The sequence below is a fragment of the Rissa tridactyla genome, chromosome Z, assembly GCF_028500815.1.
Source record: "Rissa tridactyla isolate bRisTri1 chromosome Z, bRisTri1.patW.cur.20221130, whole genome shotgun sequence".
Taxonomy (NCBI): Eukaryota; Metazoa; Chordata; class Aves; order Charadriiformes; family Laridae; genus Rissa; species Rissa tridactyla.
The window spans coordinates 76,055,363-76,077,192 of record NC_071497.1 but is presented as its reverse complement, the minus strand read 5'-3'; the positions used below and the strand labels follow the sequence as shown (position 1 = coordinate 76,077,192).

Genomic DNA, 21,830 nt, shown 5'->3' with positions numbered 1-21,830 from the left:
TAGGAAATGTAAAAAGGCTACAGTCTGCCTTGTAGCACTGTGTCTGAGAAATCTATACGGAGGTTAAAGATTTTGCTTGTCTGAAGCAATATTTTAAGGCAGCTGGAAGGATGTGCATGCATGTAAATACAAGTAACAGGTAAAAATAAATTAAAGTTATTTTTTCATAATAGCAGCTGTTGTGAACATCAGCCTTTATGCTGTTGGAAAACATTCATAAAGGAAACATGATTTGTCACTGAGGGTGTACCTTCATTCAAATAATACAAGCACAGTTACTGGCGATGTATCACCTCAGCCAAAAACATAATGCTGCTGAAAGAATTAGTGCCCCAAAACATTATTATTTTTTTAAAAATAACTTTACATATGAGTTATTTATGAAGGCTGTGAGGGAATTAACACAGTGTCCCAGTGGAGGGGACTCTTCTAAAAAAACAGGGTGATGAAAATTGTCACTGTAATGACATGATCAATAACCTTCTTGTTGCAGCTGCTCACATCGGGGTTGGCATCAGTGGCCAGGAGGGGATGCAGGCGGTCTTGTCCAGTGACTTCTCCTTCGCACAGTTCCGTTACCTGCAGCGCCTGCTCTTGGTGCACGGCCGGTGGTCCTACATCCGCATGTGCAAGTTCCTCAAATACTTCTTCTACAAGAATTTTGCCTTCACGTTAGTGCATTTCTGGTACGGCTTCTTCTCTGGCTTCTCAGCACAGGTAAGTCCAGCTTCTCTTTTCTCATGGTCATGTCTAGCATTTTCAAGTAAAGTATCTGGAAACATTTTAAAAGGAAATAAACTAAGCCATCCTCCCCACTTCACTGAATGGCACACAGATCTGTCTCAGAATCATAAAATCATAGAATTGCCTAGGCTGGAAGGGAACTTTCGGATCATCGAGTCCAACCATCAACCCAACTCTGACAAAAACCATCACTAAACCATGTCACTAAGCACTACATCTACCCAACTTTTAAATATCTCCAGGGATGACATTCCACTACTTCCCTGGGCAGCCTGTTCTTCATCTGTACGAGTATAGAGCAGATATTGCTGCCTTCAGTGCGCTGCTGGTAGAGGATAGATGCCTGGAGATATTTAGGTACATTATGAAGCACATAGGTACCTCATGGGGTTTTCAGAAGTGTTGAAACAGCCATCAAACAAGGATACAGATTACAGAGGGGCCCGACCAATTTGGCGCAGATCCATGTGAAACCTGTGCTTGCCCTGTTAACCCACTTGAAGCAATCAGTTTAACGCCAGGACGCCTGCAAAAGGAACAAATCTCCTGCAGTGAAAAATCTCCCAGCAGTTTAAGAAAAAACAGACTCCACCCCCAGACCCCGGGAAGGGCAGATAGTATGCGAACTCCTGCTCCCTGGGGCTGAGGGTGCCGGGGTGCTGCAGGGCGGTGATGCTCTCCCCAACGGCAGCTGATCACGGTGCCGGGCAGGAGACAGATCCTCCTCAGGATCACCTTGTACTTTTGGTCTCAGTAGCGTCTTGAACCAAGATGTTCCAGCATATAATTGTGTATTTATTTATTTTTTCTCCAGACTGTCTACGATGAGTGGTTCATTACGCTTTACAATTTGGTATATACTTCCCTCCCGGTGCTAGGAATGAGCCTCTTCGATCAGGTACTGTTTCTATCACCACTTGGGTTTTTTTACATGGGTTTTTTTCTCCAGGTGCTTTGAGCTGGTTCCATGAAGCAAAAGCAGCTGACTGTTTGGCTAGCTGTTGTGATAGTTCCTGACATAGTTTCCTGCCAGTGAGACCGGAGAGCACAAAAAAAGGAAGCACCAGGGAGGAGATGTGTAATATTTAGCCTGTGGGTTTCAGTGCATGATGAGACTGTTGGGTTAGGCTGTTGTCTACAATAAAAACTGCCTTTGCAATTTTCCCCTGAAGTAGTCACATCTTACTAGCTGTGTTCCTGAATCCTAACTAGTGACTTTTTAATGACCACACAGAACAATTAATGAACCTGAAGCCAGGTTTTCCAGGTTCAGCCTTTCTAGGGGAAGTCTTCCTGCAGGAATCTCACATACTATTCTATTACTATGCTATTACTGTTCAGCAAGACATAGGAGCAATAAAGCTGCTCCTGTATGCCTTTTACAACTTAAATAGTAGGAACTTGCTGCTCCACAATGGTTCACAGTGTTCAGCTCTGGTCACTTAAGGGATCCAAATGAGACAGCCTTGCCTGCGTGTGGACCCAGTGGAGGTATTTTCTATCCCTGAACTTCCAGGCAACTCTCAGAAGAGCAGACCATGTAGTCTGCTTAACATGAAGTGTACCTTCATTTTTTTTGCAGCACTTGTCAGCTTTCTCAGCAAAAGAAAGGTGAAATTAAACACAGAAAAATGTGTCTAGGTGACCTTGGGATATGGCACACTCATCAGCACAACTGCGTGAATTGTGTGTCAAGCCTTTTCTCATGGAAATGCATGTCACAGGGCCATGGCAACCCTAAGTGGTCTTGTGTGGTTGGCTGGGTAGGTCCCAGCAGATCTGACCATCTCCTGTCTACTTTCAGGACGTGGATGATCGTTGGAGCATGCTGTTTCCTCAGCTATATGTGCCTGGCCAGCAAAACCTCTATTTCAACAAAATGGTGTTTGTCAAGTGCATGTTGCAAGGGATCTACAGCTCCCTCATTCTCTTCTTCATCCCCTATGGGGCCATGTACAATACAATGAGAAGTGATGGGAAGGCCATTGCTGACTACCAGTCCTTTGCACTGATGGCCCAGACCTGCTTACTGATTGTGGTGTCTGTACAGGTAAGGCATCCCAGGTAATGTTTTTAGGAATTAGTTGTTGTTTTATGAAGGCAGCATCTGGAGGGCCGCTTGGAATCTTGACAGCATTGTATTTGCTGCTGCATCTTGCATTCTTGCAAAAAAACCACCTCCTTTGACACCAGATTACTCTTCTCAGTTCAACAGAACAATAGATTTCTATGTTATGAAAGATCAGGGTGGCAGGAAAGCAGAGTCTTTGCCTTGGGAAGTTAACAGTCATAGCAGACGAAACAGTTAATACTGGGAGTAGAGAAGGACTCATTCCAGTTTTATGGGATGGGTTTGTAGCACGGGACTGTCCGCTATCAGGCAGTTATTTATAGGGTCTCCATCACAAGGCTGTCTCTGTAGCCTGGCCCCATGCATGATGCAGATGGTAGAACTGCACTTGCTGGAAGAAATAGCTTAAGACTTGGGTGGTCCAAAATTCAGACAGTACTAGGAGGATAAGAGAAATTTCTTACAAGAAAAGCTAATCAATCCTACCTCCCTAGATGATGTTTTCTGCTCTCTGAGGTCTTGTGGGCTCCTTCTCCTAATTTTCAATGCTAGAGAACAGCTGGGGAGCAGGGACAAAAGCATGGCTCATTTGAGCTTGGTATCCTTGTCTCCACTACTGCCCACTGGTGAAGGCTTGAGAAGAGTGCAACAACAGGGCAAACATAGTAATGCTTGTCTTGAATGGCCTCCCAGCATCCTATGATCTGTGTTTTAGTATTTCTTGAAACTTGAATGAGTAACAGCCTTGGGACCAGGGGTACAAAGAAGAGAACAAGATATCTATCTGTGTTCAGTGCAGATCTGCTAAATTATTAAGGTGCTGACAATAGCTGTGTCACTCTGTTCTTTCAGATTGGCTTGGACACGTCTTACTGGACAGTTGTGAACCAGTTCTTCATCTGGGGCAGCCTTTCTGTTTACTTTGCGATCACCTTCACCATGTACAGTGATGGCATGTACCTGATCTTCACAGCCTCTTTTCCATTCGTTGGTAAGCCCTAGGACAAATCTGGATGGCACTCAAAATGGGTATACTGCAAGGCTTAAATCTGTTGAGAATTTATAGTACATCTAGAGGCAATAACCGAATATATTGACTGCCTTTTATACAAGAAATATCAGGGTATTTCTGAAGGCTGCTGGGAATGCTTATTTTGGATCCCATCCATCCAGGTGAATGTGTGCCACATTCACTACATTGCATAAGAATGCATATTCACATGCAGCCACAGGAATGATCCTTTAAATAAACCTATTGAGCTGGCTGGAATGTTTTCTACTGCTCTTTTATATTCTGTTTCCAGGTGTCAATTTTGTTTGCAGAGCATTTGTTTGCAGAAGGATGAGTGCTCTTTTGTAAATAAATTAACATGTTTGTACAGGAAAGGATACAAGTACAACATCCAGTTAGATACGAGAAAAATGCCACATGATTACGGTGTGAAGCCTGTCTGCCTTCAGCCACGTTAAATGGCAATTTCCTAACACAAGAAAATAATCCAGTGATGACCAGGTCTTTGGAGTTGCTCCACATAACAGATTTCTGAACGCACACAAATGGTGAAGGATAACAAAAATGAATCTGTCTCTTAGCAAGTAATTCATCTGTTTTTAATAGCTCTGTGCATCCATAACCAATATTGATGCATCATTGTTACGACACTCTACTTTTGAAATCCCAGTGCTTTCTGTTTCGAGTGTCAAGTTGGTGTATTAATCAATGCCTTTTTTTCTGCATGAATTGTTAAGCCAAGGCTTGTTCTGACCATCTTCACTGCAATATCAATGCTTGGCCATTTTAGAAATATCTGAGCTGCAGGTCAGTTATTGCAATGTATTTTCCAAGCAGATGGTCACATCCACTGTAAGACGGCTTTTAGTATCAAAAGTGATGACCGAAAGAATACAGTGTCTGTTCAGTTTCCAGAGGCAGATGGTAACTCACCTGCCAGGGATACCTCTATCTGCTGCTCTGCTGATATTACATGGGTCAAATTAGGCATAATGCTGAGTGCTGCTTAGGAAGGTCTCAGACTGAAACCATTTTTAAGGAAAATGATTCTAGTTTGGACTCAGACAACTTGTTTACTTTAACTTCAGTGGAATTGTATTACAGCAGAATTTGGCCAACTGAAAACATTCAGCAACTTTACTGCCAACAACAGCATCAGTAAGCCTTGTAGTCAGGGTTTTGCAGACTGTTTGTTCTATCTTACATTCCTTCAGTTTTGGGGGAGCCAGAAGTAAGAAATTTGGTTTCAAAGAAGGTGGCAGTGTCACGCCAGCACATGGCAGTTGCTCTGCCAATGCACCCATTAGGCCATGCAGACACCCAGAGCAATGCGTGCTCCTCTCACAAAGGGCTGTGATCCTGTTGTCTACTGGCTGGTCAGAGTCAGTACTCCATATCCTTCAGGAAATGGTGCTGGAAAGTAAGAAAATAGCGTTCCTCCTTTTGGAGTGGAGTCCTGGGAAAAGGTGAGAGTGCTGGACTGCTGATGAAGAAAGTCTCTTGAGCATTTATATCAGTCCTTTGCAGTGATTTGGCTGTTTGTAAAAAGAGGCAAACTGTCATTCACTCTGACATCCTTGTCTCCCTGGGTTGTTGCTGCAGTTGAGTCTGGACATTGCATTTTTCTTTGCTCATCTCAGACACTGATATTCATATTGCTGTCTTCTCTACAGCAAGTTGATTTCAGGGTTAGAAATGGTGTCTACTTTGAATTTTGGCCTGTTTGACAAGTGCTTTGGAATCACAGAGGGTGAAAAGTTCAGGTGAATGATGGTGAGAGTGTTGCTGTTATGGTTTTAATCATGCTTTTGTTTTCCAGGTACCGCTCGAAACACCCTCAGCCAACCAAACGTGTGGCTAGCAATCTTCCTCAGTATCACCCTCTGTGTGCTGCCTGTTGTTGGCTTTCGATTCCTGAAGGCTCAGTTAAAGCCAACTCCCAGCGATAAAGTAAGGAGATAACTTATTTAACCAGAAATCCTGCTTACTACCACCTAAGCTTACCATGGAGGCGTATTGCAGGGGCCTGGCATTGCTCAGAGTCTGCGTCCCTGTAGGTGGAAGTGCTGCCATCCATCTGTCCCCTGTTCCCTTGAGAAGGAGGATTGAATTTGGGTTTTGGCACAGTTCAAACCATCTGCAGCTGGGGCCAAGGGCGGAGATTTAGATGTGGACTGGATTGCACCGGAGCAAGGAAGCTGCACTATTTTTAGGTGCAGGTTTTGAGTGCTGCGGCTCCGTGGCAAAGCAGTGTTTCAGTCCTCCCACCCTGCTGCCATACGGTGTTCAGCCTGGCAGAGGAGAGCCCTTCACCCTCCACCCAGGTCTATGTGTTCTCTGGGGATTTTTTTGACTTTAGGGTTTACTTCATTTGTAGCCAATGGTTATATGGCCCCCTCTGAAGCCAGCTGCCCTCCTCGGGAATACGAAGATGAGGCCACTAGGGCAAGGAGAGGTCGGGAGAAATGGAGTGGACAGAGAGTGCACAGCTCACTACAGCCAATGGACCCCTCCAGAAGACCAGCAGAAACACAGCTCCCCGGGCTGGCTTCCAAGCAAGAGCATCTGCTAAATGCTGCTGCCACCTGGTGCTTCCTTCCTCTTCCTGCACTGAGCTGTGAGACAAGTGTGAGCACAGCCCCAAGGACATGCTCCTCAGTGGCTGCCCTGATCATCCTTGGGGTGTCTGTGAAGCTCCCCAGGTGCTCCAGAACTGTCGGAGAATGAGTGAAGGGGAATTCTCAGCTCTTGCAGAGAGAGTAGGTGCGCGCTGGAGAAGACTGCCAGGTGGTGAGGTCCTCAGGACACAGTTAGAGGCAGTTCAGATGTGTAAAAATGGGCTCAGTTTACCCGTCAGTTGAGTAGAACTCCAACACAACTGTGGCCCAGAATCCCAGCCTCAGTGCTTGGGTTGAGTATCTCTCTCTAGTGTCCAGCTCTGGAGCCCTCAGCACAAGAAGGACATGGACCTGTTGGAGCAGGTCCAGAGGAGGGCCACGAAGATGATCCGAGGACTGGAGCACCTCTCCTATGAAGACAGGCTGAGAGCTGAGGGCCACCTTACAGCCCCTTCCAGTACCTGAAGGGGGCCTACAGGAGAGATGGGGAGGGACTGTTTGCAAGGGCACGTAGCGATAGGACGAGGGGCAATGGTTTAAACTAGAGCAGGGTGGATTTAGATTAGACATTAGGATGAAGTTCTTTACAATGAGGGTGGTGAGACACTGGCACAGGTTGCCCAGAGAGGTGGTGGATGCCCCATCCCTGGAGACATTCAAGGCCAGGCTGGATGAGGCCCTGAGCAACCCGATCCAGTAAAAGATGTCCCTGCTAAGCACAGGGGGTTGGACTAGATGACCTTTAAAGGATCCTTCCAACCCAACACATTCTATGATTCTATGAAAATTACTTTATTTTTCTACATCCTGAAGATGAGTTTTTGGGTTTCCTGCTGTACCAAGATCCCCATCTGGAAGTAAAAAAGGAACTTAAGTACAAGACTGAGTCTTAGAGCTTAGCCAAGAACTGTTAGTCACCCACTTAGTGGATGTGGAAAAGGCTGTGGATGTTGTTTACCTGGATTTTAGTAAAGACTTTGACACCATTTCCCACAGCATTCTCCTGGAGAAACTGGCTGATCATGGCTTGTATAGGTGTACTCTTCGCTGGGTAAAAAAATGGCTAGATGGCCAGGCCCAAAGAGTTGTGGTGAATGAAGTTAAATCCAGTTGGTGGCTGGTCACAAGTGTTGTTCCCCTGGTGACAGTTCTCTTTAATATCTATCTACAACCAGGACAAAGGGATCAAGTGCACCCTCAGGAACTTTGAGGATGACACCAAGTTGGGCAGGAGTCTTGATCTGCTTGAGTGTAGGAAGGGTCTACAGAGGGACCTGGACAGGCTGGATTGATGGGATGAAGCCAATGGTATGAGGTTCAACAAGGCCAAGTGCTGGGTCCTGCACTTGGGTCACAACAACCCCATGCAGCGCTACAGGCCTGGGGAAGAGTGACTGGAGAGCTGCCTGGCAGAAAAGGACCTGGGGGTGCTGGGCGTCAGCCAGCTGAATATGATCCAGCAGTGTGCCCAGGGGGCCAAGAAGACCAACGGCATCCTGGCGTGTATCAGAAATAGTGTGGCCAGCAGGACTAGGGCAGTGATCGTCCCCCTGCAGTCGGCACTGGTGAGGCTGCGCCTTGAGTTCTGTGTCCAGTTTTGGGCCCCTCACTACAAGAAAGACATTGAGTTGCTGGAGCGGGTCCAGAGAAGGGCAACAAAGCTGGTGAGGGCTCTGGAGCACAAGTCTTATGAGGAGCAGCTGAGGGAGCTGGGGTTGTTCAGCCTGGAGAAAAGAAGGCTGAGGGGAGACCTTATCGCTCTCTACAAGTACCTGAAAGGAGGGTGTAGCGAGGTGGGGGTCAGTCTCTTCTCCCAAGTAACAAGAGATAGGACAAGAGGAAATGGCCTCAAGTTGCGCCAGGGGAGGTTTACCTTGGATATTAGGAAAAAAATTCTTCACTGAAAGGATCATCAAGCATTGGAACAGGCTGCCCAGGGAAGTGGTGCAATCACCATCCCTGGAGGTATTTAAAAGATGGGTAGACATAGTGCTGAGGGACATGGTTTAGTGGTGGTTTTGGCAGTGTTACGTTGATAGGTTAGGTTGACTCAATGATCGTAAAGGTCCCTTCTGACCTAGACAATTCTATGGTTCTGTGATTCTGAGAACCTACAGCTGCCACTGTTCCAAACAGGAAGGATGGGGGTCCGGGGCTGGGGATTCTGCTGAGCTGCTGGCACTCAGTGACGGCCTACTGCCTTTGACAGCCCCTTTCTGAAAAGATGCCTGTCCACAGATGGTCTCAGTGGCCGCATGGGAGCAGAGAGCCCAGTACCTGCAAACAAAGTGCATTAGTTCTTTCCATTCTGCCAAGGAATATGAGAACCTATTGATCACCATTCTCATTATAAAAAGCTTTTGCATTTTGGACATCTCCTTTAGTAGCCTGTTTTCTAGATTAAGTAAGCCAATTTTTATATGTGTCCTTATTTGTTTTCTGGACTTTTGACTGTTGTTGAGATGACCCCAATAACATTGGGGGTTATTTGACTGAAAAGAATATTTTCTGTCAAAAAAATTTTACTAAAAGAACTGTAGTAATACCCCAACCAAGCCATTGGAGAGCTGTGAGGAACAATACACTGAAATCATCTCCACCCAAGGATTACAGATGACACTTCCATTAATGCCTTTTAGAATAAGATTTGCTTTTCCTTTTACCAGGCTGCCATCCTGTGCTGCCAGCTCCACTCCTGCTCTGCAGCCCCTCCTACCACCCCCCTGTTTTGTCAGTCATTTTTGGCTTTGGACCCCTGTTTCTGTTTCCCTTTCTTTGCTCCTCTTTTACCATGCTTGAGAACAATGATGCACTTCCCACTTTTTCCATCTTGTTTTCTAATTTCAGGTCCTGCTCAAGATCAAAGAAGCCAAAAAGAGGCCACCTCCACCCTCACCAAAGAGACGCCTGCGTCGGACCAGCACCCGCCGCTCTGGCTATGCCTTCTCCCATCAGCACGGCTTTGGAGCACTCATTATGTCTGGGAGAAACATGCGGCCAAAATCACCTTTTGCCACAACGGGAACATTTTCACCAAATAGTGACAAATATAAACACAAAGTACTGTAAAAAAAAAAAAAGAAAAGAAAAAACCCCAAACAAACAAAAAAAATCCACCAAAACCCCACCAAAGCAAACCAAAGGGCTGTCAGGAGAGGAGGCTGTGCTTCCTGCAAAGCACCTAGAGCTCTGCCTTCCGGGGTAGCAAATCAAGGACTTGGACCTTTCTTTTCACCCACATCCACGCTCTGACTCCAGCTTCTCTTCCAAAGACTTGTGCTGCTCCCGGGGAAGGCGGGCAGGGTGAATTAGAGCTGGTTTATGGTATCCCAGAAGGCCTCCCTGGAACAAGAGAGAACATGCTGCAGGAGGCACCTCCGCTCCTTGAGATTGTTCATAACGCTATTTTTTATTTTTTTTTCCTCCCTTTAACTACATACCTCAGAGCAAAGGGAAGTCGATATCTTTCTCATTCACGTGCCTTAGTTTCTGTTGTGAATCCACTCTGGGCTGTATTACTGTGGCAACAGTATTGACCCCAGGTGTGCCTTAGATCCAACCACACAACCCCCAAGTCCCCAGTCTTTGTAATTTGTGTAATTTTGTAGCCTTTTGACTGTACACGGGCACTTTGGAAGGCATGAGCTGGAAATCACCTCCCTTCCAAGCTTACAGTTAATCCAGTTTCTCAAGTGATTGCCAGTGCCCAAACACCACCCTCTTCCCGCGTCTGCAATCGGAGAGTGCTGCAAGCTCAGAGAAACCCTTAGTTGGTCAAGCGACAAGGACTTGACGTTCATCAGCCTGCCCTGCTTTATCTGCATTGCAAACCTGCTCTTGTAAAAGATCGTTGTCCTCAGAGCCCTCTCAGGTTTTGTAGCTGGGCACCAGCCATTTCATTTAGACTTAAACTAAAAGGGCAGAAGCAGCTCAGGCTCCCATATGGATCAAGCCATAAAATCTGGCCATGAGATGCCCATATCCTGGTTAGGTCCCAACTGAGTTGCCAGAACCAGGCGCCTCTCCCACCATAAGTGAGGCACAGACAGATCTGACTTGATGGAGACCACCCAAGCAGTCTCAGAGGCAGAGATGCTATTTCATGGCTAGCTCAGGGTGTCCTGCCCTTTACTCCACCGGTGCTGTAGCTCAGAGCAAAGGGTGGGACCTGGTGGCTCCCTCCCTCTCCCTGATGAGCGCTGTGGGCCAAGTTTCAGAGGCATTTAGTGCTCAGGAACCTCCACAACCTCTGTGCTGGCTAATACTTTATTTGGGAACGGCTTGTCACTCATGAGTTGCAGAGAGCTGAACATCCTACCAGCCTGGCTGCCAGCAGAGGGACCTGAGATGCACAGACACAGCCAAAGACACAGCGGATCCTGAGAGACTGGGATTTGCTTACTGTTTTGTTCACCAGCTTCATAATCAGCGGGGTTACTGAGTGGAAGGCCAGCGTGGCAGCCTGAGAGCCTGTCCTGCCAGCACTGCTGAGCTGTCTAAATGGAGCTTTGCTGTCCAGAGGAATAAGCAGTGCTGACTGGTTTGTGGTTTTTCTTTTTCTTTTTTTTTTTTTTTTTTGGTTCCTTTATACAAATTTAGGCTCCTTTCCTTGTTTTGAATTGGATTTTTTTGCACAGCAGCCATCTGGCATTTATTGGGAACTCTCTGCCTTGAGTCTCTCAGCTATCGGTGCGGGCAATGTATGATGGCAACAGGCCAGCCATGCCCCTATTTCATCCATTCTGCACGTAACACCTTGCTGCCCGCGGTCCAAGTTTCAGCTGTTACTGTATAAGATTGTTTAAACTCTAATAGAAGGTTTAATCTCTGTGGGTATAACTCGGCACAGAAAAAACCTGTCTGGTGCACCTGCTGCTTTGCAAACTGTGGTATTAAATTTCAGCTTAGCCAGCGCAAAACTAGAGCTGGGACTGGAACCAGACTTCAGCAGCCAGGAGCTGCTTGCTAGGGAGAGAGCAAATTCTAATCCAGTGATCTCCCCTGCAAGGAGACACCTAAGTAAAGTGAGAGCCTGCACCCTGACTGGGGAAACCGCTGTGATAGTCGGTGCTTGTTGCCGCCCTCTGATTTACCGTTCACTTTGCAGAGGCAGTCATGGCTTTCTGATGCAGATTATGCCTTTCACAGTCAGCCTCCCTGGAGCCGGAGGAAAAAGGAGAATTTATGCAGGTAGGCTGACATCCCCATGGTACCCAGTCTGGGCTGGACCGAGAGCCCTACCAAAGCTGTTCCTAGCATGTCATGCAGCAGAGTGAAATGCAGAGCAGCAGAAGCAGACCTTCTGCCGGCAGAGCAAGGCACCTCTGAGACTGTGTCACTCTCCTCATTATGGTTTACGTGCAAAGCACTCACCTTCTGGCCAAAGGGAACTTGCAAATGCTGCATAGGACAACTAGGGGATAAAAGATCTGCTCGTGAACTTGCGCCAGATACAAATATTTCAGTGGTTTGACAAGATCAGCATTTGAAACATATCAGCTGACAGTGATGTCTGTCCTACATCACTCCTGATTTTGTAAAATAATTTTTTTTTTAAATAAAAAAATATTGGGATGACTGATTGCTTGCCAGTATGCCAATGTCTCAAAGGAGGCTACCACCAGATGCATGTGTTGATCCTGGACCTCCTAAAGCGGGACGTGGGGGGGTCTGTGGGAGGACAGATCTGAGACGCTGGTGCTTCTCATGCTGCGAAACAAAACAAATTCCCAAACTTTGACTTCCTATTCGGGGACGTTTTAAAGAGGAAACTTAGAAGAAACGTCAGGCATCCTTACAGGATGGAGGCGCGGGGGGGGGAACGAGGGGGAAGGCGGGCAACGCCGAGATCCCGCCCCGCCGCCCGGCTTGTAAACAGCGGAGCGGGGCGAGCGGCCGGTAAGGGGCTACGGGGCGGCGGCGGCATGGGGGGGCTTCTCCGTGGCCGGAGCTGGGGGGGGTGAAGGGGTGGCAACTGCCTGGGAGGGCTTGGTATTTCTTGGTTCCGCAGGGGTGGGAGGGGTGTCAGATGCCTGACAGTGGTAATTTATGAAGCTCTTGGATTTGATCAATATATATCAAAAATTAATCCCTGAAATTTTTTTTTTGCTTTACCCTCCCCCCTCCTTTTTTCTCATTATTCCATAATATAGAGGGCCATATAGTGCTTCTGCTGTAGCACCAGCGGAAGTTATTGTCCAGAGAAGCTGTGGATGCCCCATCCCTGGAGGTGTTCAAGGCCAGGCTGGATGGGGCTTGGAGCAGCCTGGTCTAGTGGGAGGTGTCCCTGCCCACGGCAGGGGGTTAGAACTGGATGGTCTTTAAGGTCCCTTCCAACCTAAACCATTCTATGATCCTGTGATTCTAAAGATTCGCCAGCCCATCTGGCAGCAGTTTCAGAATCAAGAATGATAATGCTTTGATCATAACCAGTGATGATGACTAAAAGAGGGTAGATTTAGACTAGATATAAGGAAATTTTTTATGCTGAGGGTGGTGAAACACTGGTACAGGTTGCCCAGAGAGGTGACAGATGCCCCATTCCTGGAAACATTCAAGGTCAGGTTGGAGGGGGCTCTGAGCATCTAGTTGAAGGTGTCCCTCCTCATTGCTGGCAGATTGAACTGGATGACCTTTAAAGGTTCCTTACAACCCAAACTATTCTATGATTCTATGATATGGTTAGTTTTCTTAGACTGTAGCAGAGAAGGGCTTAGAGCATGTTCTCTCTCGCCTGAATCCAATAGGATGACAGGTAGAAGCCTCTGCTGCTAATAGTGTGGAGGTGCTTTTGGGCAGAAGCACCTCAAGGGTGTTTCTCATGGCTAAGCACTACACCTGCATTCCTGCTAGGCTGCCCCGTGGCTCTCACTTTATCAGTGTGCATCCACACAACTCTCTTCCACTGCCCTGTAGCTTGGAAGTCATTAGTCGTGAGCAGCTCTTACGGAATGGGAGGGCAAAGGAGCGCTGCTTGCTTGCCCTAGGTTCTCCAACTGGAGTGATCCTCAACAAGGTCTGTTGCAAGTAAAGGAGCCATCTGAATAATGAGCTGCGATAATTACCAGCTGTAACAAAAACAGCATAAAGGATACCTGTGGGCAGAGGTGCTGTGTCCTATAATCCCATCAGACCACTGATAAAGCTGTTCTGATGGTTGATTTTTTTTCTTCCCCTCTAATTCTTAACCTAAATGTGTTCACAGTGCATTTATTCTCTTGTTGTTGTGCCAGCACTATCCTTTTGCTTCAGCAGTTTTGTTTGTCTCCAGTGATATATTTAGAGAGCAATCCTATCCGCTCTCTGCCTGCATTTGGCTAGGCTAAACAAACCAGGCTCTTAAATTTCTTCTTGTTTGATAGGTTTTCTGTTTCCCCCAGGCCCTTTCTGCACCTGTTCATTTGAGTTTATCATTTTTAAATGCGGGTGACCAGAATTTTTTTTGTATGATTCTACTGTCGTCAGTGCCTGTACAATAGCACTGGTATTTCACTGCCTTGTCTGGACTGCACAGGCTTTTGTTGCGGCGTCATCATCTCTGTGATCCCTAATGCAGCTTTTGTGGTTATTTTTCCTATCTTTACTGTAAAGTGTTAGGTTGATGGTTGGACTCGAGGATCTTAAGGGTCCCTTCCAACCTAGACGATTCTGTGATTGATTCTATATGCACAATTGTTAGCTAAATTGCGTTAGCTAAATAAATACCTGTCGTCTCTCACTATCTTGTGCCCGATAACGTGGGGAGGAGCTGAAGTCATCATAGCACAAGTCTGTGCATGTTAATGCTTTAAACTACAGTCTTGTCCTCAGGGGCAAGCTTTTTCCATGAGGGCTGGAAAGGACTTTTTACTGCATCTACTTATGCGTCGGCCAGTGTAAATACGCTGTAGTGAGAGAGCTGACATTCCTTCTAGCAAAGCCAAGTTCCCAGCCTCAGCTCCCTGTCCAGGACCCACCTCTAGCCCTGTCCCGATGATCGGGGACTGGGTTGCTGCAAGGGTGGACATGATGCAGGGCTCAGAAGGAGAGCACAGAGCCCTGCAGCCTGGGCTTGACCTGCCAGTGCTTCTGGCCGTGGCTGCAGCTCAGCTGCTCTTCACTTTTTCCAAGACGAGTCTTCTGCTGCCCTACTTCTTATAATTCACGCAGAAGTAGAGAGTGTTTTTCTCAGCCTGGCACTGTTGGAGGAGCAACCTCCCTCCCGTCGCTCCCAGCTTGAAGGGAAGTGGTTTTCCTACCCCCTCCCTGTCTCTCTTTGCCCAGCCTGCCTCTCCTGCCGGGTGGAGCTGGCTGTTCTGAGCTGTCAGCTCCCTGCCTTTCCGCACAACGCCGAGCCCTCTGCCAGACTTTCCAGCTATAAATGGATCTGGCCTTTTCCAACCCCCCCCCCCCCCGCCCCCAACCCCTCCCGACACTGAGAGATGTTGCGGGAAATCGGAGCTGGGCCAAGCTTCCTCTGAATTAGGAAAACATAACGATCCAACCACTGACTTTTCATAGGTTCCCTGTGAGCGTCGTGCCTGTTTTCAGGGAGCTGCCTGTGCCCCGGCGGGGGCTGCGCTGCCGAGCTGCTTCTTCGCACTGCCAGAGCGGTTTATTCCCAGACCCGAATGCAGAGGTGGGGCAGACCTATAGGTGCCATCTCCAGCCCCATGCATCACCCTGCAAACAAAGGGCTGTCTGATCCAAGCGGCTGTGTCTCAAGGGAAGGCCAATGTTTTTGTTACTGACTGCATCCTGCTTCCACATCCGTATTAGGCACTTAATAAAAGAAGCCTGACTTTTGTACATAATGGGCAGCCCCGCTTGCCTCCCTTAACTTTGGGATTTATGGCAGAAATCTTGGGATCTCTTAAGCTTTATTGCATTCTCCCTCCCCTGAGAGGCGGGGAGGATCAGTGTCGTCTCATTCAGCAGGGAGCTGGGGCATGAAGGATGCAGACCAAGGTGACTCAGGGCGTCAGCAGCTGCCCTGAATTTTAAACTGAAGTCTTTTGTGTCGTCTGGAGCGGAGTGCTACCCTCCATCAGCCCTGCAGGCATCCAGGCCATTCATTCCATGTAAAGTGTAGGTCTGTATTTAGAAAACTAATTTGTACTCTCATGTTGAAAAATTGTAGTCTGACAGTCTGGTAGTTCATGTGCTTCATAGAAGCTGCAGGGCCAGGTTCCAGTCTGGTGACCCTTCTCTGGCAGCAGTGGATTTGCGTCCTTTGGGCTTAGACAGCACCACCTAGAGCAGCTGCTTCAGAGTCTTCCTTACCTCCTGGCAATCGTCCCTCAAAAACCTTCAGGCTGTGGATAAGAGAACAGAGAATATTCAAAAGATGCAAGCCACTTTTATGGTTGCCCAGTGTTCTGCCTGCAGTTCTGCTTCTGGTTCAGTTTTTGCTGTGGCAGCAGACGCTGTCTGACACTTTTTCCTGTGCAGGATGCCTGGTATCCTGAGTTTTCTCTACTCAGTGGCTTGGTTGTGTTGCCGTGTGGATGGGTTGGTGGAGCTGTTGACTGGGCAGTGCAGGAGTACATCTGTTCTCTTTTTATGTGAGCTGCAGAATGCAATATCCCAGACCAGGATATTACATAGGGGTTATGGTTCATGGAAACCTCCTTTCTGTCTTTCTGTGGGGATTGCAGGCACCATTTCATGTGAAACAGACGAGGGACAGATGAAGTGCCCTCCTTTACCCTTGCCCACGCCATCAAGCTGCTGTGTGGCAAGGGTACCTCTGAGCTCTGGGAATAAATGAAATGAAGATACTGTGTGTAGTTGTAGCTGCCTGATGCTCTTTCCTGTGGTAAGCTCTGCTGAAGCTGGGCCAGGCATCGGATCGTGCTGGTTTGCCAGCTCGACTTAGAATGCTTCAGGGTAAACTTGGCTGGGAGGAGTTTTTCTGCTCGCTGTATCCCTCCCAGATGTTCAGGGAGGCTTCTTACCCCAGTTCTGCTTGGCCTTATGCAATCTGCCTTCCGCTGAACACTTAATTCCCAGTCCTTCACCAAAGCCCTGGACACACAGCAGGGAGTTTTCTGAGGTTTGTTGGCTGTAGGTCTCTGTTCCTCTGATTCTGGAATGTGAAGCCTCGACGAGGTTTTGCTTGTGATATCTGCTGCTCATCTGAAGCCCACAGTTGCTCCCTCTCCTCTTGCCATTCCTTTGTGTGCTTGCCTGGACTGGGAATACTGGTTTCCACAATTCACATCTGTTGTGCCTGGGGTGGGTATTTGCTGAGCATCTTTGTAGCCCGTAAGCCTTGCCCCGGACTCTGGACTTCCGACTGAGTCCTCAGTGGAGCTGTGGATGGGAATGTGTGTCCGCCACTGGCACTGATGGCTTCTCTTAGGAAACCTTGGCAGAATGATGATGGTACTAAATCATAGTTACAATTAAAGCTTTATTTTATTAACAGGTTCCTGGTGCCCAGGAACCTTGAGGCCAGACGGGAAGAAGAAGCCTGTTTGGTTTGTGCACTTGGTGCACAGGACCTTCAGGGCCTGATAATGAGGGAAAGGGAAGGAATACATGACCCACTTGTCCATGGGGAATGGCTGCTTGCCCTATAAAATGGCGTGAGTTGTGCTAACCACATTGCCAGGGTGACCGGTCACAGTGTCCCCCTCAGGACTGCTCCTGTCTCAACAGTCTCCCCATGGACAGCTCTTGGTCTGCAGTCACAAATGTTCTGCTGACACCAGCATCTGTCTGGCACAACCTCTAAAGGCTGCTGTTGGAGGACACTGCCTTAGGATGCTTTCAGTCTCGCTGCTAGTTCAATTGCTTTCCAGAAAACTATGCACTGCGGTGGTGGTGTCTCTTGAGCAACTTGTTCATGTCCTTCACCAGAAGAACTGCTTGTTGGCTGATTTCACAATGGCTGGTTCAAACTGCACCAGGATCTTCAAGTGCCAGGGCAAGACAATGGTTGAGATGGTGGTGTGTGAGCGCAGATTTGGTGTGTTGCTAATCTCATCCCAGCAATGGGATGTGGAGTGTGGCCATCCTACCTCTGTAATGGTAGTGCTACCTTATACACAGCATTGAGACTCTGCCTGGCAAAGCCTGTGGAGTATGTGGTGCAGGTGTCTAGCTGTGCATGGCCCTGTGTCAGCACAAGTTCAGGTGCAGACCATGAGCACTAGAGCTCTGCAGCTCCTTGCATCAGGCCGTGGTGGGATATCCTGCTGAGATGGAGCATTCCTGGTCGCTGTGCTGAGGGCGCTCCGTGTCAAACACCAGGCTTTGCAGTGCATCAAAGCTCTGTTGCCTGTGGTGCCTGGGTCCGGCGGGGATCTCTGTGGAACACGTGCTGTGCAACACATCTAGCTATCTGTGGTTTGGAAGACGGAGTGAAGACTAAAATTTTCTGATGATTCTAAGTCGGTCAGGGTAGTCAGTTTGAAAACTGCCTGAAGAATTACAGCAGTATCTTGCAAAACTATTAGCATGATAAAACAGCAAGTTGGATTCCATGCTGATAAATGCCACATCTTTATGCATGTAATGGTGATTTGTGAACAGTTTCTCACTGCCCACAAGAAGCCCTTTGGAGTCACTGTGGATTGTTATCTGAGCGAATCAGATCAATGTTCAGCTGTACCCAAAAAGGCAGACCTCATCCTGGAAATAAAGAATAAGGCAAAAAATCATAGAATCACAGAATGTTTTGGGTTGGGAGGGACCTTAAAGCTCATCTAGTTCCAACCCCCTGCCATGGGCAGGGACACCTCCCACTAGACCAGGCTGCTCCAAGCCCCATCCAGCCTCGCCTTGAACACCTCCAGGGATGGGGCATCCACAGCTTCCCTGGGCAACCTGTTCCAGCGCCTCACCACCCTCACAGTAAAGAATTTCTTCCTAATATCTAATCTAAATTTCCCCTCTTTCAGGTTAAAACCACAACCCCTCGTACTATTGCTATACTCCCTGATATAGAGTCCCTCCCCCTCTCTCCTGTAGACCCCCTTTAGGTACTGGAAGGGGCTGTAAGGTCTCCCCGGAGCCTTCTCTTCTCCAGGCTGAACAACACCAACTCTCTCAGCCTGTCCTCATAGCAGAGGTGCTCCAGCCCTTTGATCATCTTCATGGCCCTCCACTGGACCTGTTCCAACAGGTCCACGTCCTTCTTGTGCTGAGGGCTCCAGAGCTGGATACAGTACTGTAGATGGGGTCTCACCAGCGCGGAGCAGAGGGGCAGAATCACCTCCCTCACCCTGCTGGCCGCGCTGCTTTTGATGCAGCCCAGGATGCAGTTGGGTTTCTGGGCTGTGAGTGCACATTGCTGGGTCATGCTGAGCTTCCCATCCACCAACACCCCCAAGTCTTTCTCCTCAAGGCTGCTCTCAAGCCATTCTCTGCCCAGCCTGTATTTGCTGGTATATATTTTCTTGTATACTTAGCTGTGTCTCTATGTCAATATACTTGTATACTCATGTTGTGCCTGCATGTTGAGTACCACACACAGTCTGGTCATCCTCTCTCAAAAGGAGTGGCACAGACCTGCACATGATACAGGAAAGGGGAATGAGAATGATTAAGGGACTGGGATAGCTTCTGTAGGAAGAGAGATTAAATAAGGAAAAGTAGATGACAGCAGGAAAGAGTAAAGGCCTATAAAATAGTGTACACTGGAGAGAAGTTGAGTAAGGAATAACCTTACTCAACTTTGCTATTTCTCACAGCACAGAAACAGCACATCCAGAAAAATTATTTATTAGGCAGGAGGTTAAGGAAGTCCTTTTTCAACGCAGTTGATTTGTAGAACATGTTGCTATGAGATGGCATGAAGGCTGAAAATACACACAGATTCCTAAAGGAACCAGACACCTCAGTGGCAGAGATGTATTTCAGTGGCAGTTAAACATGGTAGTTGGTGTGCAGCCTCCAGTGCTAGAAGTTCCTTCACTGCTGATGAGTGTGGCCTTAGGAGGGATCAGTCTGTACTCTGATATGTATATGCCAGTGCCAAAATGTCAAGGATAAGGCACTAGACCAGAATAATTCTTGTTGTGATCCAATATGGTGGTTCTTGTTACCAGAACACGCTGTTAACAGTGGGGTGAAAATGAACTGATTTGGTTTTGAGCACTTCTGGTCTAATGGCTGTCCTGTGGGAGTTACACACAGGCCACCACAGATTTTCTTATATCTTTTATTAGCAAATCTGAAAGCGGTTGAGGAGAAAGGGCTGGTGCAGGCATAACCCCTCAACTCAGTGTTCCAGACACCATTGTGGTTGTTGCAGAGTATGCCAGCTCAGTGACTGTTGCCCAGCTGAACAGGTGAGATGCCAGGTGTTAGCTGTCTGGTGCTATTTTTGCACCTCCTTGGCTTCTGATTGGGATCTGGTTTATGTCCTGATGGAATAAAATCTGTAGTTTTAGAGCCTCTTCTTTGTATAACTGTGGGTGTTTTTGTTATCCATCCAAATGCCTCGTCCTACAGAGAGGGGAAAGAGCAGGCTATTGCGAATTCTATTGTGAATTCGTCTGTCCTTTCCAAGTCCTGTGTTGCAATTTCCTTCACAGTCCAAGAAAACAAAATGCCTCCATTCTCCCTTCACTGAGAACTGGGAAAGGCTGGAACTGCACTGCCTTGAGAAGACTATTTGCTGATAATGGAGTGCCTTAGACGCTCATTTTAGGAGCAATAGCACTGTTATTTGCCTCTCACCCCGCTGAAAACTTACCAAACCAATGTTTGGGGTTTTTTGTGGAAGCTGGCTGAGGCTGTAGTGAAAACAACCAGGCAGTAATGGACATACGATTTTTGTCTGTCATTCAGCTTGCTGCAGGGGGATTCTTAACTGTTTTTAAACCTGAGCAAGGTATCGCAGTGAGGTTTTGGGAACACTGTGCTCAGAATCCAGGCATAATTTTACCTCTGCCTTGTTCCTCCAACCCAAATCTATACACTCACAAGCTCTAAGGTTTGTGCCTCTTTCAGTGGGATGGATGAAGAGTTTAAAGCCCCCGTTGTGCTGCCCAGTTCCCTGCAGAGAAGGGAAAAAAAAAAAAAAAAAAAGAAAGGAAAATAAAGGGGGAAAAAAGTCTCCTGGCAGCCTCAGGCTGTTTTTAAACGAGACAAATGCCCGAGGTGCCTGTCTGCCAGAGCCTCCCGCCTGTACAGCCTGTCCCTTTTTTAGCACGCTTCTCCATACGGCTATATCTGGCTCCGGTTCTTTGCGCGGGGAACGTGACCTCATCGTTGTTTTGGTATTTCCAGTGATTCAGCCTGGTCCAGGGCAGGGAGGAGTCATTCCTGGTTGCAGGCTGACAAGGGGTGTTTGTGCGTTGCTGGAATTCCAGAGCCCTGCAGCCCCAGCCCTTCCGCTGCCTTGACAGCTCGGCCGAGGCTTGGGCTGGTGCATTGCGTTCCTGCCTGGCAGATGGCCTGGACGCAGCTGATCGAGGGACCGAAGCTGCTGTTTTGGGGTATAATGGGAATCCCTGTCTTTGCAGTGTACCTGCCGTGCTGAGGGTGGAGGAAGCTTCATATGCTGGGGAAAGCCACAAGGAGTCTCTGCTCCATGGGTGGAAAAAGAGTGTCGCAGGATGCTCGTTAGTGTTTACAGCCTGCCAGCATCCTGTAATGAAGTTAGCTTTACGACATCTGCAGCAGCTTGGTAAGTGTTCTGATTCTTATTTCAGGGAGGGGGTGGGGGAAACTGAGGCACGGAACAGGGAGGTGGTCCGCTTGAGGTTTTATGCAGCTGAGCTGGAAAAGTAAACTTCTGAGAAGTGGTGCTGACCGTGTCTGTCCTGTCCTGTAACGGCTGGATCCCTGCAGCGAATGATGAACGTGGGCAGTGGGTCAGGCTGAGGCGGAGCAGTGTGTGTAGGGAAGAGCAGCTCCCAAAGTGAGACGAGGCCAGGATGTACAGAAGACCCTGTTCTCTGTGGGTATCGCTTGCCTCCATCTCTCTAGGTGTGGCCAGAAAGCACAGGGGAGAGCTTGTAGGCAGGGCTCCCCAGGCAAGGTAGATGCCAGTGCTCCCGGCAGGCTGTGGATGCCGCAGGGCTGTCACTTGTGCCTTGGCAGGATTGCTGTCACTGCTGATGCGGTGAGCCTTATTGCAGCCTTGATCTAAACACTCTCGACTGCCTCACTAGAGCCTGGGCTTGTGTGAATGGTTTTTTAAACCCTTTGGGATCATCTGGTGGTTAGCCATTCCCTGGCTGAGACTGGTTTGGCTGCAGAAGCAGCGTGGTTGAAGACGTGGCTTCACTGTTGTCTTGCTTAGCAGTGGACCACACTGTCAGTGTAGTGGCTTCATGCCAGGAGAGATCTGTTCCCACCTTGTCACTATGCAGGAATAACTTTTTCTTTCCCAGTTGTGTGAAGGGGTAGGAGACAGTAGATAATACAACCTGGCTCCTCTCATCAACAG

General features: G+C 48.0%; 2 protein-coding genes across 8 annotated transcripts in view; both read left to right on the top strand.

The window, feature by feature from the left end:
- LOC128902429 (phospholipid-transporting ATPase ID-like) overlaps positions 1 to 12,024 on the top strand; it is a 90,964-nt gene extending 78,940 nt beyond the window's left edge. For all 3 annotated transcript variants that reach the window (XM_054185443.1, XM_054185444.1, XM_054185442.1), the window contains 6 exons: positions 494 to 717; positions 1,559 to 1,642; positions 2,549 to 2,794; positions 3,668 to 3,806; positions 5,647 to 5,777; positions 9,293 to 12,024. In XM_054185443.1, the coding sequence (XP_054041418.1) occupies positions 494 to 717; positions 1,559 to 1,642; positions 2,549 to 2,794; positions 3,668 to 3,806; positions 5,647 to 5,777; positions 9,293 to 9,514 (1,046 nt within the window). In that variant the 3' untranslated portion in view covers positions 9,515 to 12,024. The remainder of the gene's footprint in view (positions 1 to 493; positions 718 to 1,558; positions 1,643 to 2,548; positions 2,795 to 3,667; positions 3,807 to 5,646; positions 5,778 to 9,292) is intronic.
- A 264-nt stretch (positions 12,025 to 12,288) lies between these two features.
- Positions 12,289 to 21,830, top strand: part of RUSC2 (RUN and SH3 domain containing 2) — a 62,280-nt gene continuing 52,738 nt past the window's right edge. For 3 of the 5 annotated variants that reach the window (XM_054186183.1, XM_054186187.1, XM_054186178.1), the window contains exon 1: positions 20,743 to 21,065. The gene's annotated coding sequence lies outside the window, so the exon portion shown is untranslated. Of the gene's footprint in view, positions 12,344 to 20,742; positions 21,066 to 21,830 lie in introns of those variants that run through there. The other 2 variants (XM_054186179.1, XM_054186186.1) reach the window with 2 other exon arrangements.